The sequence below is a fragment of the Drosophila sechellia genome, chromosome 3L (genome assembly GCF_004382195.2).
Source record: "Drosophila sechellia strain sech25 chromosome 3L, ASM438219v1, whole genome shotgun sequence".
Classification (NCBI taxonomy): Eukaryota; Metazoa; Arthropoda; class Insecta; order Diptera; family Drosophilidae; genus Drosophila; species Drosophila sechellia.
The window spans coordinates 1,555,767-1,572,276 of record NC_045951.1 but is presented as its reverse complement, the minus strand read 5'-3'; the positions used below and the strand labels follow the sequence as shown (position 1 = coordinate 1,572,276).

At 47.7% G+C, this 16,510-nt stretch overlaps 3 protein-coding genes across 4 annotated transcripts; 1 reads left to right on the top strand and 2 right to left on the bottom strand.

The window, feature by feature from the left end:
• Positions 1–81: 81 nt before the first annotated feature.
• Positions 82–7,257, bottom strand: LOC6610341 (choline-phosphate cytidylyltransferase A). Its single transcript, XM_002034891.2, has 4 exons — positions 7,040–7,257; positions 2,095–2,669; positions 1,560–1,883; positions 82–1,496 (listed from the first exon to the last, which is right to left on the bottom strand). Exons 2-4 carry the CDS (start codon positions 2,587–2,589, stop codon positions 741–743), a joined length of 1,575 nt encoding a protein of 524 aa, XP_002034927.1. The 5' UTR covers positions 2,590–2,669; positions 7,040–7,257; the 3' UTR covers positions 82–740.
• A 191-nt stretch (positions 7,258–7,448) lies between these two features.
• On the top strand, positions 7,449–8,542 carry LOC6610340 (Golgi-associated plant pathogenesis-related protein 1). The gene is made up of 4 exons (XM_002034890.2): positions 7,449–7,694; positions 7,745–7,876; positions 7,947–8,182; positions 8,249–8,542. The coding sequence occupies exons 1-4, from the start codon at positions 7,656–7,658 to the stop codon at positions 8,496–8,498; spliced, it is 657 nt and encodes a 218-aa protein (XP_002034926.1). The 5' UTR covers positions 7,449–7,655; the 3' UTR covers positions 8,499–8,542.
• A 4-nt stretch (positions 8,543–8,546) lies between these two features.
• Positions 8,547–16,233, bottom strand: LOC6610339 (DENN domain-containing protein 5B). 2 transcript variants are annotated; one of them, XM_032718463.1, is made up of 15 exons: positions 16,124–16,233; positions 15,379–15,832; positions 15,214–15,323; positions 14,208–14,620; positions 13,855–14,144; positions 12,713–13,793; positions 12,391–12,597; positions 11,519–11,696; positions 11,121–11,460; positions 10,928–11,057; positions 10,620–10,870; positions 10,398–10,543; positions 10,213–10,331; positions 9,766–10,148; positions 8,547–9,711 (listed from the first exon to the last, which is right to left on the bottom strand). In XM_032718463.1, exons 2-15 carry the CDS (start codon positions 15,650–15,652, stop codon positions 9,290–9,292), a joined length of 4,344 nt encoding a protein of 1,447 aa, XP_032574354.1. In that variant the 5' UTR covers positions 15,653–15,832; positions 16,124–16,233; the 3' UTR covers positions 8,547–9,289. The 2 variants fall into 2 exon arrangements, with proteins under 2 accessions (XP_032574354.1, XP_032574355.1); XM_032718464.1 differs by lacking the exons at positions 8,547–9,711; positions 9,766–10,148; positions 10,213–10,331; ... (2 more) ...; positions 10,928–11,057; positions 11,121–11,460 and having other exon boundaries at positions 11,604–11,916.
• Between the last annotated feature and the right edge of the window lie 277 nt (positions 16,234–16,510).

Genomic DNA, 16,510 nt, shown 5'->3' with positions numbered 1-16,510 from the left:
TGCCATGGATGGCTGCTGAATCGGATGCGCAATTGCTGGATAAACGTATGGGATAGCAAAACTGATTCACAAGCCACTCGCTTTACTTCTATTTCCTTTCGATTCAATGTTTATTTTTCAAAAAATATTTAACAAAGCATTTGCAATAGTTCCGCTATTGCCAACTGTTACTAATTACTTGTTTTCTTTTTTGCATTTTCCGAATGTATTTCGTAATTTGTTTGTTTGGATTTTTCTATATTGGTTGGTGTTCTGGTTGCGGTGTGTTAACTTATTCTATATTGGTTGGTGTTCTGGTTGCGGTGTGTTAACTTAGTTTAATGTTATGCGAAATAATTTAATATAAATATTTCTAGATATTTTCGGCACCTGAATCTGCCGCCACTGCCGATTGATTTCGTGCACAGTCCGCCGAGTGCCTAATACAAAAATGAGTCTTTTCCGCGTTGGTGGTTGCTTGTCCCACACCCACAATTGAATTAGCTACAGGATTCCCTCGATTCTCACAGATGGAGATGGGCAGGTGGAGTTGAGGAAGGAGGAGAACGAGTGCCAACTAAAACATTGGGATTACAGTACCACTTATGGCTAGAGTAAATATAAGTGTGTGTTCGTGGAGCCTGCGTGGCGATCCTGGGGCATCTATAGTGTGCCGTCGAACTAGTTGCAAACAAGTCCATTTACAATAGCATCAAAGACATTAAGAGAAGAAGAAAAGATCGGGCTGGTTCGCACTAGAATCAATCGCTGCGCCGCGCGTACTCCGCATCCGCATCCTCGTCCCCATCCGCTTCCAGGTCGGGTGATCGGCTCTGCAGACTCTGGTAACTGCGGCGGGCCAGCGAGGAGCGCTTCTGCTTCGGCCTCTGTTTGCCGTTCAGCGATCCACTGCTGCCGCTGCCGCTGCCCCCGCTCAACTTCTCGGCCATTTCCAAGTACTCGTCAATAGTTTCGCTGTAGTCCTCGCCGCCCTCCGTGTCATCACCGTTCACGGATCCCGACGGACTGCCCGGCGGACTGAGTGCCTGCAGAAGCTTGCCCTTCGACTCGTTCCACAAGTGATTCAGGTTCTCACGTCCGAACAGTAGCAGGAAGGTGTCGATGAACTCGCGCGACTTCTCCTCCCACTTGGTGATGATGTCCACCTTCACCTTGCTCAGCTCGCGCTTGCCGCGCGACTTCAGCTCGTCCATCTTGTTCTGCAGCCGGAACTTCTTCTCGGACAGGAAGGACACATTGAGTTCCTTGGCCGAATAGCCTCTGGCCAGATTACGACGCACGTACAGATCGTAATCCTTGACGATCCGGGCCACGATGTCCGAGGTGGACACGCCCTCAGTGCGCTCTGTGGCCACGAACATGCCGCGCGCCTTGAGTGGAGCATAGATGTCGTCCATGCCATCGGTTACATACGGAATGTCGTCGTGGGCCACAAAGTCGATTTTGTTGTCGGCGATGAATTCATCGGACAGAGTCCATGGCGCATTCTGGACGATCTGCAAGACAGAGTAAGATGCTATAGACCGATAGATCTCTAATCAGTGCCGGGCAGAACATACCTCGTCCACATAGCGGCAATGACGCACTCCCTCGTATCGCTCGAAGCCGTTCATCACGGTGCGACCCTTCATGCGGTGGGTGAGCTCATCGTTGCACACGCCCACAATTAAGTACACGTTGGGAAAGATATTCTTGGCCTGCATTAGTTGGCGGGCGTGGCCCTGGTGGAACAGATCGTAGATGCCATCGGCGTAGACCCTCACCCTGCGGGTCGTCTGTCCGGATCGGGCCATTTGGTAGGTGATCCTCTGAGTGTAGTCACACCTATCCCGCTCCAGCATGGCCTCCTCGTCGTGAGAGTAGGGCGCCGGCTTGCAAATTGTCTGCAGGAAGAAAAGTTTAGTTGGGCTGTTTAACTGGGCGATTGGGTCTTTAGCCTACACATTCTTTCTCAATCTTATCACACATCGTCGGAAATATACGACTTATACTCGAACATTGATTTCAAATAATTTCAGCTACTACGATTGAGCTACTATTCAGACTAATCTTTGCATCCTAACTCATTGAATATGTTCCCTCTTGACTACTTACAGCAAAATCGGAGGCTCCGCTGAAGAATTGCTGCGAGGTGGATGCGGGCACCACCCGGTGATTCGGCGACGCCTGCTGCTGCGGGACGTACTTCCGCTTGACGCCGTTGAGGTAATCCGACTGTGGGGGCAGCAGGTCCTCGGCGGCTGCCGCTTCGCCGCCATCGTCGGCGTCGCTCTGTGAGATGGTGCGTGTGCTGTCCCGCAGGGTGGTGGCCGAGGTAGTGGGCTCGCTGGCTCCCTCGCCGACCACCAGGACGCTCTCCAGTTGGCCGGACCGGCTCTTGGACTTGCCGGGACTGTTTGTGCGCTGATCCTGGACTTCCGATACCTTTGTGGCGCTGCTGGAGGCGGTGGACGAGGGCATGGCAATGGCTATCTCGTAGGTCCGCTTCCGGGTGGTCAGTGTGGAGCCGGGGGAGGCGCTGCTGCTGGGCGTGGCCGGTGGCGATGTGCTGTTAATTGTGCTTTTGGCGAGTATCGATGAGGTGGCCATCGCAGCGAATGTTTGGGAGCGGCAGTTTTAACGGCTTCGCGACGCGGTGACGGAGGAACAGAGATTCAATTGACTTTCAGCTGGAAGAGATTGAGAAATAGATTGGTTACTATCAATGCTCTACATTTCCTTTCCATATTTTGTGTGTTACGTTTCTTTACATCACACTTATGAAATTAGAAAGTTTTTCTTTGAAACCGCATTTGGTTAGCTTTGCGTTTTGTTTATATGTTAGTTGCAAGCATCATTTATCAAATTTCCTCATTCGTTGGATTTTATTCAAATTAGGGGCTTCCCCTTTGCCATTTTTTCCACCACTCAAACTTTAAACTTGTAGCCAAAGGGTTAATTAGTTTTCTTAAAAAGGAATACCAATTTTACTTTAATGAACCAATACAAGTAGCATTTTTGTTTAGTTTCATCTACACATATGCACTTGTTTGCCAAGCAATTTATAAATAAAATCCAATAAAGCAGTAAACAATTCGAAATAAACAAAGTTATTTTTGAAATACCATTTAATGCATTGGTGCATAAGCAAAAATATATTACACATTCGCGCAGCTAATTAAATTTGCAATGGAAAATTACTTTCTTGTGAAGCCATTTTTTATGTAATCAGATATTCCCTTTTTATTAACCCAAATATTTATGACTCCGGTGGCAATAGTTCGGGCTATTTTGTGCTGACGACACGTGATACCTGACCCCGCGCCCCCAGCCACGCCCCTTTTCTTTGAAGTTGAGCCACGGCCAAATCGATTTCAGTTTTAATTGCCAAATGGCCGATTCAATTCGCCACGCGCATCGCACCAGAGAAATTCTGCAGAAAAAAAAGCGCAACTGAAACAGCGACCACATCGGCGGGTAAACAACAACACGGCTCGGTGTCGGTAATAATAGACAGCCAGAGACACGTAGTGCTCTCGAGAGGAGCGGATGATGAGCAAGTGAAGCGCTGGGGGCAGCAGAGCAGGGTGGGCGGCCAACTGGGCGCAGAACTAGTTCCGAGTGGCGCTGCACTTTACGTAAACAAGTGCAGACGGAACACGTGAGCCGGACACGATGACCCAATCTCCCCCACAAGAGCTGGGCGCCAATCCTCTCGTGCTCCATGGCACACCCAGCTAAAGCAGCACGCAGGAAGTTTCACTTGGGATTGGTTAAGTCATATGTACATGTTTCAGCTACCGGGAATTTTCAATGACGAATTTCCCGAAGGTCGTTCTAAATCAGTTTTTGTGCCAAAAAACATCGATGCTGCGTGCGAAATAATTAAACAAGATCGTCATATGTGCACATATGTACATAAGTAGCACTGCGTATTTTGGGGCATTTGCTTGGAACTGCAAATTTGTTCACAATAAATATTAATATTACTACCATAAATTCCCCTGTTTTTTAAATGCTTTTTTCGATAATATTGTAAATAGGTCCACTGTGCGGTCAGCTGTCTCGTGCGTGGCTAACAATAATTTTAGGTAGACGATTTCCCATGTTTATTCATCGTGGCACACATGCCTATTTACATATGAATCTATGTGTGTGGATAGCGTCGGCATATTTCTTGACATTGGGCATGCGTCAGAGATTTCTATACCTTATCTGGAGGAGCCCCTCCTGGCGACTCCAAAGGGGAGCAGAGTGCTGGTTTTTGGGAGAACTGTTCAAGGTTTGCGTTCAAGAGACGTGAGTCACTTGGCAGCCGCTCTCAGTTCAAGTTCAAGCCATAAAAATAACATCCGAGAAGAGAGATTCTTTGAATAATTTCGGATCTGATGTAAGCGTTGTTTGGAATTGAACGAATTTATTGTACCTTCTCCGTAGACATGCTAATTCTGTTGCCAAGTCGAATTTCGGCCACCTTTCGCAATCTTCAGCTGTCGTACGTCACAAGTCAAAGTCGTACGATCTGAAGTCACTGCTCGCTATAAGAAACCTTTCAGTTCTTCAAATGTATGCAAATAAGAATAATGACAAAAGTTTTGTTGTTTCGTTGATGGCCTTATCTAATAATTATTAGAAGTTTCTTTATTTTCGAAAAACATAGCAGTAGTGACTCACAATTCCAAGCTTGACGACACTCGTAGTTTCTTTTTTTAAATCACTACTGGCACATCAGTTTAGATTAAAAATATAAGTGATTTAACAATGCGCGATAATAAATCAATTCTTATCACGATGATTTTTGGAAACAAATATCTTAAGAAACAGCAAAGCAGGCCAAACATATCTAATCTCACTGGCGAGTGCCTACTGTAATGACTTTGGCTTTTAAACTGTGGTGACGAAGAGCCACCTCCATTGAAGCGAGTCCAAACGTAAACAAAGCCGGGGGAGATTTCCATTTGAAGTGGACAAGTGTGGAACCCGTAAAATCGATTCCCAAATTGCCGGGCACTAAAAGCAGGTGAGAGATAAGATTCCCATGCCCTACCTGCTGCTAACTTATCTGGGAGAAGAACAATATTTCTGCGCCTGACGGTCGCTTCCGCTGCACTCGAATCGCGAATCGCGGGTATCTGGAAACACGATAAATGCGTTTGGCGGAAACGAGCCATGTTTCACTGTTTCCAGCGATAAGACCAATTCGCCTTTAATTGTGGTTAGCACTCGGCAAACACCCTGCATGTCTGATAAACGCACCGCCCGATCTTTGCCAGCCTGGCAAAACGGATGGCGGGCCAAGTTCGCTATCAGCACGGGCTTATTTCATTATAATACACTTCTACGGACTACACATCGTACGTATTTTCTTCAGACGGAGGTCAGGCGAACCATGCGATCGGGGAATTTGTGGAAGTACGAGCAAGATCATAATGAAATCGCGTGATTATCTGCCACTACTTCAATCATATACAATAAATGAATACATAGTTGAAGGCATGTTCTTAAATCTAAAATATAGTTTTTTCTGAAGGAGATGGCCATAAGGTGCTGTTTAATAGTATTGACAACTAAATAAAATCCTTGGAACCACTTCCATTATCTCAAAAACATCAAAAAACATAGAAAATCTTTGCAAACATTTACACAAATGGAAAATTTAAACATGTAACCGTAATTGACCCTTAATGGTTGATATAATGATTTAGTTACGTTTTTCATGTCACTAAGTAAACCGGATGTGTGCAGATCACTAGGTACGACCATACACCGTGTAGTTTTGGGCTAACACTTCCTAAAAGGCCAAAGAACTTTGGCGAATTTCACGGCAAAGTAAGAGATGATTTTGGAGTTTGGCTTTCGGCTGTTCGTTCGCTTTTGGCCAACAGCTAAAGGTCGAAAGTACAGTTCTGGGTGATAGCCCAAACCCACTGAGTATCAAAGACTACCTCGGGTTTATTCAAATCTGCGCGCGTACGAGTGCTTTCGCCATTGATAAGCTGCGATCGGTGGACAATTATAGACTGATCGTGGGGTGTACTCCAATAGTACACACAAGCTATTTGCATTGATAACCTTGGGGCGTGGGCTTATCACTAATGAACTTAATGGAATACGCCGAAAAAATCAGTTGACGTCAACTGTGATTTTCGGATGCTACGTGCGAGAATGCTCTGGGAACTATCGGTCTGGGAGTAGGAACTGTAGTTTACCTACTGGCACGTTTTTCTGGGGCACCCTTCTTAGCATTTACAGCGCTTTAGGGCTCCAAGGCGGGAGATAAGATTGTCTAGAAGAATTGCACAATGCCCACTATGTTGTACATATATAAATATGTATATGTCCGTCTCTTTTTCTCAGTCACCTACGCACCGAATACGAATTTCATTGAGCAGCCGAAACAGCTGACTCTGATAGTGCGTGTGATCTCTCCAAACACGCGCGTGCACTCTCTCGCTCTCCGCCACTCTGTTGTGTTTGGCTGGAAAAGAGCGACCACGCAACGCAACGGTAAAAAGGCGCTTGGGAAAGTGGAGCACGTAGCGTGACTAACACTTGCCCCATTGGAATGACGCTGCCGCTGGGGAAATCGTACGATCGCCGGGCAAAGTACGGCCCCAAAATGACGCGTCATCGAGCGAGATGTTGTCTACGACATAGAGAGAGAGGGGAGGCGTGGAGGCGGGTGTTCACCTGCTGCAAGTTCCGACGCGAAAAATCATACGACAAGCATGACGTGGCGACGGCCAATTAATGGCGTCGTCTTGCCGGCTGCAAAAAGCGAGACGGAAAAAATCGATAAGCGGTGGCAGTGCAGCAGCTGTTCGTCGCGGGGAATAAACAGAGCAGAGCAGAGCAGGAGACGGTGATTATGTAAACAAGCCTTGAGGAGCCAGAATCCAAAACGCACATTCGGCCTCTGAAGAAAAGAAAGAGAACAAGCTTTCGCTCTCTCTCCCTTCTGCTCACGTCATCCGCTCGGCACCGTGAATGTGTCTGCATTTCCCAGTGACCCGCATTGAAAAAACGCACTGAACCAAAATAGTTTCCACTCTCCACTTACTTTCCAATTTCTTCCAACTCGGAACGGTTCTTTCGATTATCGATTGGAGCTGCTCCCTTCTTTTCACAGCTTGTCGAAGCAAATCTTGGTTTTCGGCTGGAATGACACACACACGAAACGCGGACCACAAGTCACTCCACTCGGCCTGTTAACAATTCGTTTGTTGTTCGTCGGGCACAAACACAATTTCGAATAACGCTAGGGAACAAAAGTTCTTAGAGGTGGAAGCGCACTCAGTTCCATTTCGATACCATCGATGATGGAGATGGGGAGACCGATATCTTATCGAATACTGTCACGGTTTTGGGTCGTGGAATGAATGAACTTTAAACAGTTATCGAAATAGTTTAAAAATTCAATGAAATTCAATTTAAAAATTTTAGAATGATAATAAATTGTAAAACTTAAATTAAATTTAATAATAATCAAAAAATAACACTGGTTATGAATTCTAAACCTACCATTTGCGGCACAAACGTAACATGTTCATTCACGTCATGTTTTCTCGAAATTGTAAATCATATTAATGAAGTTTCAATAAGCCTTGCGTGATTAATAATACTATGTGAAAGTTGTCATATTCTGGAAAATCTTTCTGCAAAATAAGTAACAAGCAATGAGCATAAAAATTATTTTGTTTTTAATCGCCATCGAGGTAGTACGATCTAACATTTTTCTTCAGTCTGAGAACCCATTTCCCTTTAGTGCAACCAGACATTCGGCATAGGTCTTCGTTCCTTAATCCTGGAGGCTCACAATCGAAGGAGGGCCAAGTACGGAAATCAGCCGATGGTTCTGGACGAAGATCTCTGTACAGAGTGCTCAGAATACGCAGAGGCAAGTCTTTCGGCCTCTGTATACATACATAAATTATTTAAACAGATTAACAGTCTCCATCGTCCTCTAGGAAATAGTCAGGAATGATGGTGTTTACAGAGAGAACTACTTGGAATACCTATACGCAACGGGCCCAGTAACAGGCAAGCACCTTCAAATCGTGTGCGTTTTCCGGGATGCCTTGCCTAGAGAATGTGTTCGAATTTGGTTTCATTACCGAGGCTTCGCCGAGAACACAAAGTATTACAGGTTTACGGCCATGATATGGAACGCCTCCACCAGGCTTGGCGTTGGACTAGGGAGAATGTGAGTATCTGATAAAATTACTCCTCCATGGCAAGACGAAGTGCATGATAATTGCGTCTTCCGCAGACAAGAAACGCGATACCTAGTAGTGCGGTATGCTCCTCCTGGAAACGTTTTGGGAGAGATGGCGTCCAATGTTCCCAAGCGACCGACAACGTTTTGGGATTCAGAACACATTAGCGGTGACCATGGGTCTGAGTCCACAGTTCGCATAACATTTGCTCGCAATGGCGTCCACAACATTTTTGGTAACTGGCTGTCTTTCGTAACGACCTTATTAAATTTATATCTGTGCGGTACGTCCAGAATTTTGTAAATTTTCCAGCGATATTCGAAGTAAATACCATACTTGTAAGCGTCCATGTCATTTGCATATTTGTATTTATTGACTTTCAGGGTCTTAAGGTAGTGTCTGCAAACGTGTTTGGCTAAAGTGTAAAAATAAAGCTGGATTATAACATAAACACCTTTGGGTTAATCTCATTTCACTCACTCAAGTACCAAAATATAATAATATACAAATATACGCCATAAGTTGGTCGTAATAAAAAACAAAGATTCTTTGGTAAAATCAACTAAACTAAAAGCTACAGTTAAAAATGGAACTCAGGATAATTGACTGGTTTCGGTTTCGGATTGGGACACCTTATCTACTAAGCTACACACACGCATGCGTTTCAAATATATGGAGATTTTTGAACAACATTTTAGAATTTGTTATAGTAAACGTCTTAATTGCACAGTAAATGTCTTTAAAATTCGATTGCGTCGATGACAAGGAATTTTGTTCAACTTTGGCTTCAGTGTTCCCGGGACTGGCATCCATCCCCCTAAAACGTTCAGTGTTTGACTTGGTTTCTTGGCAAGCTGTCGGGTCGAATGGCAAGTGGTTAGTGGCTAGGCTTGGGATTATAGTTAGAACTAGAAATAGGTGTAATAAGGGGCAGGAGTTCCTCCGCTTCGTATTAAAAGCTAACAACGAATTCGAGAGTTACGAGATTCCTCAAGAGCATATGTATGTGAGTATTCTCTAGGTCACTGGTTGCAAATGTCCGTGGGTCAGATGTGGCGTGAGTATTGCATTGGGAGCGGTATTGCATCCGATCCTCAGCATTGGGACGCTATGCGAATGCCCTGTGTGATTGAGTTTTCCAGCACGATGTGGCAGTCGTCCAGCGGCTCAAGGATTTGGATGAGAAAGGTGAGGAGGTTGCGACGCCTAAGGAAGCTCTCCTCCTCGTACATCTCGTGCGTCACCTTGGTCAGAGCCATTGGCTTTATCAGACGCGTCAGCAGGTGCTCCCGCAGGCTGAGGCAGATCAGCAGCTGGAATTTGCCGTCCTTTCCGAGTGCCGTGCCGTTGATCTCGTCCATAAGCTGTACGTACAAACGCCAAATGTTGGAGAATTCCCGACGTTGCAGGCTGTTTCCTCCGGAGCCGCTTCCATTGCTAAACGAGGAGTCTAGGCTAGAGGATGAGTCATCCAGCTCCATCTGCAGATTGTGTTCAAACAGCTCCTTGATTTTGGCTGTAATGGTAAAAGGATTTAGAAATTGAAAGCCCTATAGTCTATGTGTCTTACTGAAATAGTCCCAGATGTACAGATTTCGTCCAAAGAATCGCGCCGACCGAAAGCCGCAGAGGAAAACCTGCTCCAGGCACTTGACCAAACCATCGTCCCCGCACAGCAGGTTGGTCAGTGTGCCCACATCCCGATCCCGGCTTGGTTTGTAATGCCATTTGACCAGCACGTTGACGCAGTTGCCCAGCTGGTGTTGAATCTCTGAGGGCGCCAGTGTCTCCTGGCGCTGCACACTGGGGCTTCGCGTCCGAGGAGGGGTGCGCGTATCAGATCCAGGAACCAGCTCTGCATTCTTCGCGTTCGTCGAAACACGTTGGCCCACCAGCAGGCGCTCCGTGGAATCGTCATCCACGCCACGGCCCAGCCAGCGTCCACAAGGGAATCTGTTTGGGTTAAGGAAATATTGTTACTCATAGCCCATGCTTGAACGACTTGCTGTTAGCTCACTTGTAGGTGTGGCCGGTGACCTCATTGCGCATCACCACCTGCTCAACCAGCCACTTGTGGCTGGGTCCTGAGTTGTCGTGTCCAATGCGCATGGTTGTCAGTAGGCCAAGGTTCTTGTACTACAAATGAAAGGGAATTCAATAGGTGGTTATCTAAAATTTTTGATGCACGAACGAAAAGCTTACGTGGAAGATGAACTCTAAGGATCCTTTCGGCACGGGCACCCGTTGCGTCTCATTCATGGTGCCCGAGACCATGATCCAGACGTTGCTGGAGGTATGGTAGGAGCCGTACTTGCGGGAGGGGAAGATCACGACGCGGTAGGGCAGCTCTGTGGGTGGGAAGGGAATGCGAAACCAAAGGGAGTGTGAGCACAGGCAATAGATTGGACTGCTAGCGTGACCTACTCGTCGTGGGGTAGATGTTGGTAAAGCTGAAGTAGTCCACCGTGTTCAAAGTGAGCAGATGGTAGAGAAACTGTTCCTTCTCCTCCTCGCAGCGCAAGAAGGCCGATCGCTTGTACAGAGATCGCAGCAGAGCCTCATCCGAGAGCAGGGTACGAAAGTGCCTGGACAGCAGCTTCTTCTCCAGCGAAAGGCGAACCCAGGCGCGGGTATAGCCAATATGCGTCTTGATATCCGCCATGGCCAGCACATTTCTACAGGAGCAAGTATTTGGTGACTTAGGAAGGCAGATTCCTTGATTTGCTACTTACTTCACATCGAACTCCAGGGACTCGGGAAGTGGGCACAGCTGCTCCAGGCCCACGAATTTGTTTCGATCTCGCGAGCGACTGCGATTCGGACTGGGCGGGCTGTCGAAGTCCGTTTGGAATGTGGAGAGATCTAACGATAGAGATCAAACATTGAAATATACAAATGATTGATTGCAACACAAACTCTACTTACAGTCCATGCGCTTGCGCATTGCGTTCCAGGCGAGAGCGGGCGATGCTGTGGCTATGGTCATCTTGCTGCCCGGACTGCTGGACACCGGTGGCGTCTGCTCTGCTCCTGAGCTGTCGCCAGCACCTCGAGACTCCTGCATCTCAAGATAGGCCTGCAAATGGGCCCACAGAGCGGATTTCCCCTGCTTGTTCTGCAGACCGTGCGACCAGATCTTCTCCAGCAAATCGCACATGCTGGCTATCAAGGTATTTTCCTCAATGCCGTCGCCTTTGAGGCCCAGCGCCACTGCCTCGTTACCCATTTTTTCCAGCAGCATCCGCTTGGTCTTCGATTTTATGTCCTACAATAAGGCAAACATTAGCATAGTTCTATTCAATACATTATTATCCAAAACACACCTTCAGCAGTCGCTCCACAAACGTCCAGTTGGCCTGGGCGATTAGAGCCGGACTCACGTCCGCCGTGGTCAGGTTCGCCGACAGTCGGTTGATGGCATTCGAGCCAGGCTTCTGGTCCAGCGAGATCTCCCGGGCCCGCCACTTGTTGCCGTTCTTCACCCGTCGCAGGCTGTTGCCTCTGTTGGGGATTCGGATGCGGAATCGGAGGCGGATTCGGATACGGTAATTGGTTGAGGTTGGTTGTTTGATGGATGTTAGCGCGAATGAGTTTGAAGATCGGTTTGAGTTTAGTTTGAATTTCGAACGAGAATAAAGAGACAGCGGATTAGTGGGGACTTCGAAGGGGGCTGGAGGATGGGCTGGATGGGTGACCGGGTGGAGGTGGAGCAGGCGGTGAGCTGTGGGCGGTGCATGCGGTGCAATTTACGGCGGGAGAACGAAACAAAACAAACGAAAAGAAGAGTCTCGGTTAACGATTGGAGAATGCAGAATTTATTGTTAAGTGGTATGCACTAAGAGAAACAATACGAATACGAATAGAAATAAAAGTATGACACCAACGGAAGGGAGTATCCAGTGTAAAACGCGCTACTTGATTCGATTTGATCTAATTTGAGCTAACAAAGGTACATGATACACATCTACGTACAGCTAGGAGACTATGGTATCTATAACTAACATTTAGGTAATATCAAACGTTTGTCAGCCTTTCTAGGGCCAAGGTACACATATCCCCGGCGGGGATTTCGGTTATAGGATGAGTGCGGGGGTTAGGGATGGGGACTGGTGGTTGGTCTTAAAGCAGGACGTGCTCTACGACTAACTATACAAGAACAGGGGAGCTGTGGGAACTAGGCGACTAGGGCAACTACCTCGAGGCGCACTCCTGGTTGAGCACGCCCTTCTCGAGCAGCGGAAAGCTGCGGAAGTAGGCCGCTCGGTTGGCCAGAATTTCGCTGGGAGGTGTCACTTCGATGTCGATGCAGTTGAGCCGCTTCTCGAAGCCCTGCTGCGAGTCCTGGCTGAGCACGCACGGCTCGTAGCTGGTGGCGGCAATCATGTTTTCCCCGTGTCGTCGCCTGGAATGTTCGAATGCAACAAGAAAAAGCGTTAGTGTACTGCATTGTAATGGTGGTAGTAAGTTGCTGGCCATCAACCATAAGTAATAGAGCGGTTACCACTTTAACGACTTACCTCAGCAATTTCACGCGCTGATCGAACAGCTGGAGCTGTTCATCGGGCTGGGACTCCCACATAGCCAGGATCTTGTTGTCGATTAGGGTGGCAAACATTTGAGATTCAAGGAAGCGCGAAAGAAACGCGCGATGGTGCTCCGGCTGGTCGGACAGAAACGAGGATTTGTCGAAGTTCTGCAGAGTCTCACGGTTTGAGATCCATTCGTCTCGAGCCTGATTTGGGTAGATCACAAAGTACTCGTAGGCATGGAACATGTGCACGAATCGGTTGAGGAAGATCTCCCGCACCGAGTTGTTGATGCGCAGGTCCTGGTAGTACTGATCCACAGGGCTCAGTTTTTGTTTCTCTGCGCGACGAGAACTGACTGGCATGGTGGCGTCCACTGCGTCTACGTCGTGGTAGATGCCAACCGGCGAGGAAGAGAGCGAGACGGTGGGACTACCCACCGGAGAGCCAGCTCCCCTGATACCCCCCTTCCTACGCAGAAAGTCAGCGATCCGTGGCACATGATCGATTCGCGATGGATGCGCTATAAGCGGTTGGTAATCCACGACGCCTCCGCCCGGCGATCCCGACAGAGTATAGACGGTCTCCTGCATCTGTTGAAAGCGCTCCTTACTTCGCCGTGCTGCCTGCAATCCGGTGGGCAGGGTGCAGCTGGAGATCATGGCATCGACACCACCGGCTCCGCTACTTCCAGATACGGAAACTCCTCCTCCGGCTCCTCTGCCCACATAGCCGTTTCGGAAACTAGGCTCCTGGTCACGGTCTCGCTCGATCTCGAATTTGTCCAGCACCGATCCAATCTCGGCCATAAAATCGACCTTGTGAGGAAATACTGGAAGCTCCTCGGGCAGCTGGATGTGCTTCTTGTCAATGTCCACGAAACAGAGGGTTGCCTCGCTGCCGATCTTGTGAGCCGCTTCGCACTCAGCATGTAATCCCATCACAAAGGGCACTGGTGCATCCAGAAAGTGGTGCAGGGCGGCCGGCAAAATGGGAGCGTACACGTGCGGCCATACGAACGGGAACAGCAGCGAGGTAATGCACTCACCCACGATCATAAGTCTTTGATAGTCTGCAGTGGAATGAAAAGGTTATAACATATGTTCCGTATTTCCAGTATTGCAAGTTCTGACCTGTGGACCGGAGCAGGACCTGATTCTCTAAGAGCACGCACGTTAGCAGCTGTATGACACACTCCACACCCAGGTACTTGAAAAGCAGCCTGAGCGGAAAGTCGAGCAGAGGCAACTCGGTAGCTAGAAGCGGACGCTGAAGAATCAAAGCAATGGGTGGCAGATGCGGCTCTGTGGGAGGCAGGTAAACCCGGATGGACTTGCCCGGTTGCGGCAGCATAACCTCGTAGAGTATATTGTATACGTAGGACTCCAAGCTGATACCAGCACCAGGCTGCCGAGGAAGACATCTAGGTAATAAGAGGTAACGAAATTTAATACAGGGATTCTCCTCTTATATGTACCTCACTTACCTGTACAGATTCTTAAGAAACATCTGAGCGGCAAAGGCGTACGGAGCCTGGCATATCAGAGTAATGCTCTTCGCCACGTACAACTTGTCCTTGTTGATGTCGTAGTAACTTTGTGCAGACTGCGGCGCCTGTCCGGCAACCTTAAAGTGCCTTGGCAGTGACCGGCTGACCGGACCATCCTGTTTCACCCGACTGAGAGAATGCGTCTGCTGGCCATTGGAGAGCTCCGTGATGAACATGCTCTGCAGCGTGTGAATGGCCCCGCAAATGTTTCGGTTCCGAATTTCCTCGTAGAACACCAGGCTGAACCCATAGCACCGCTTTCCATCCTCTCGTGTCGTGGCAAACGAGTGGAATCGGGGTTCGATGCTATGTTTCTGGGTGCGGAAGCGCAGTCCCTGCGGTAGTGAGAGCTGTGGAAGACAAATGGCGGGGGTGAGTTCTCGATCTCAAGTGGCGGGCATAAATAAAATCCATTCATTCGAACACATGCCCAGATCCCCGAGATAAGGTTTATCGGTAGAGGGGTGACGCTGTCGTATTCGTGGCATCAATTATAAGTGCCTTGCTCACAGCAACTCGCGGCGAGTGTATCAATGAACTGGCTAGCCAAGCATGAATTTCCACCGAAAGGGCAGCCAATTGAGCTCAATTAGACATGAATATGGATTAGGGTGGCTCGGTCATTCGCAAGATATAAGTTTTTCTATGCTTTAGTTCTACAATTACTATGTAATGCGTTATGGTTGCTCATAAAAATTAATAAAATTTGCGTAAAAACGAAAAATAATTAAAAATGCACATTGTCTGACCTGATTCCATTGACCGAATAATTGATTGAATAAATCATTCTCTGACATAATTATTCATCAAAATGCTGTGTGTTTGGGAATAAGCATTAAGGGACCAATTTAAATAGTTTAGCCTATTGTACGTTATCTTATCGACTTTAACCGACCCACCCTAAGATGGCTAGGGAGTGACTTCAAACAGTCTTTATGATTACCATGCATATGCCGTGGGCATCGAAGGGATTCCAGGGCACATTCTCGGGATAATGGGCCAAAGGCTTGCTCTTGTAGGCGCGATCCAGCGGCGAGCAATGTAGGTTGTCCCCTGAGAGGCGTAGATGTGAAGTTAATCCCGATCTCGGTGAGCATTCGTCACTTACCCGCAAAGCGATCTGGTTCGAGACCCGTGTCCAGATCCAGTCCACATATCACAAAGTAGTCGGCGAAGCGCGAGAACTGCGGATCCGCATCCCGCTTCAGTTGGTTCAGCTCGGATTGGGACTGGGACTGCTCTCCGGGCGAGGTGGGAGATTGCACCAGGGTGGAGGATGGAGCCACCTGGATGTTGGGGCCACTTCCGCTGCCATTTCCACTCCCGCTGCTGAGCATCAACTTGGACAGGCGACTGGACACCACATTCTCCCGTGTGGTCATCGCGTCCTCCTCCTCCGTTTCTCTGTCTCTCTCTCTTTGTCTTTAATCCGCCAAATGGGACATCAAACAAAAAGCACTGCCTCCATGTGTGTGCGTGTGCTGCTTGTGTGTGTATACATGTACCGTTATGCGCTCGCGATTTCGTGCACTTTCCAATTTACACAACCAATCAATTTCCGTCTGCAAAATACGTACAACTTTAGGCACAACAACAAGCCAAGTGCTATTTTTACTTGTTTGTTTTATTTTTACACTCTCGACGAAGGTGTGCGTGAGCGAAGGAGAGAGTATGCAAAATTTTCTATGCCAATGTCGTTGCCCACGTCCACCACCAATAACACAACACTCTCCTCTTTCAACCTCTTTCCCTATTACACTATTATATTTAACCCGCTGCTGGGCCGTGGGAGCTGCAGCAATCACTAGCCCCAAAACTGGGTTAACACTGGCTGCGTGTTTGTTTGGACCTACCAACAACAAAGACCAGCTGGGCAAACAAATATCGCGGAGTGGAGCAGACCTGAGTTTTTTTGGCAAAAACAAACTACTTTGGTCGCCAGTGTGACCAGGCGGTGTAAGGAAGAGAAACCCAAACGAAAATGACCGTTATAATAAATCAACTAAAAGCATAAAGGGCTTTCTTTAAAATACCAATGCAAAAATCAATTGCATAAAACAATATGTTTTGTTTTAAACAATAAGTAAAGTTTCTTATTTTACCAACCTTTTTGATATATACACCGTTGGAGGTGTCTTAAGATTAAAAATTCGGCATATGAACGAGAGGTACTGGTTCCGAAAATACCGCTAATGCAATAAGGTGACCAGAACCAGTTCTGGAGCGGAGAGTTGGGGTGG

Bases quoted from the DNA above. Each gene is read 5' to 3' on its own strand.
- LOC6610341 (XM_002034891.2), bottom strand. From the start codon at position 2,589: ATGGCCACCTCATCGATACTCGCCAAAAGCACAATTAACAGCACATCG. The intron at 1,884-2,094 runs GTAAGTAGTCAA...TTCTTCCTGCAG, and splicing joins GCGGAGCCTCCGATTTTGCT to ACAATTTGCAAGCCGGCGCC. The intron at 1,497-1,559 runs GTATGTTCTGCC...TCTGTCTTGCAG, and splicing joins ATTGCCGCTATGTGGACGAG to ATCGTCCAGAATGCGCCATG.
- LOC6610339 (XM_032718463.1), bottom strand. From the start codon at position 15,652: ATGACCACACGGGAGAATGTGGTGTCCAGTCGCCTGTCCAAGTTGATG. The intron at 14,621-15,213 runs GTAATCATAAAG...TGTCTTCCACAG, and splicing joins ATGCCCACGGCATATGCATG to CTCTCACTACCGCAGGGACT. The intron at 10,544-10,619 runs GTAGGTCACGCT...TCCCACCCACAG, and splicing joins CAACATCTACCCCACGACGA to AGCTGCCCTACCGCGTCGTG.
- LOC6610340 (XM_002034890.2), top strand. From the start codon at position 7,656: ATGAGCATAAAAATTATTTTGTTTTTAATCGCCATCGAG. The intron at 7,877-7,946 runs GCAAGTCTTTCG...ATCGTCCTCTAG, and splicing joins AGTGCTCAGAATACGCAGAG to GAAATAGTCAGGAATGATGG. The intron at 8,183-8,248 runs GTGAGTATCTGA...CGTCTTCCGCAG, and splicing joins GGCGTTGGACTAGGGAGAAT to ACAAGAAACGCGATACCTAG.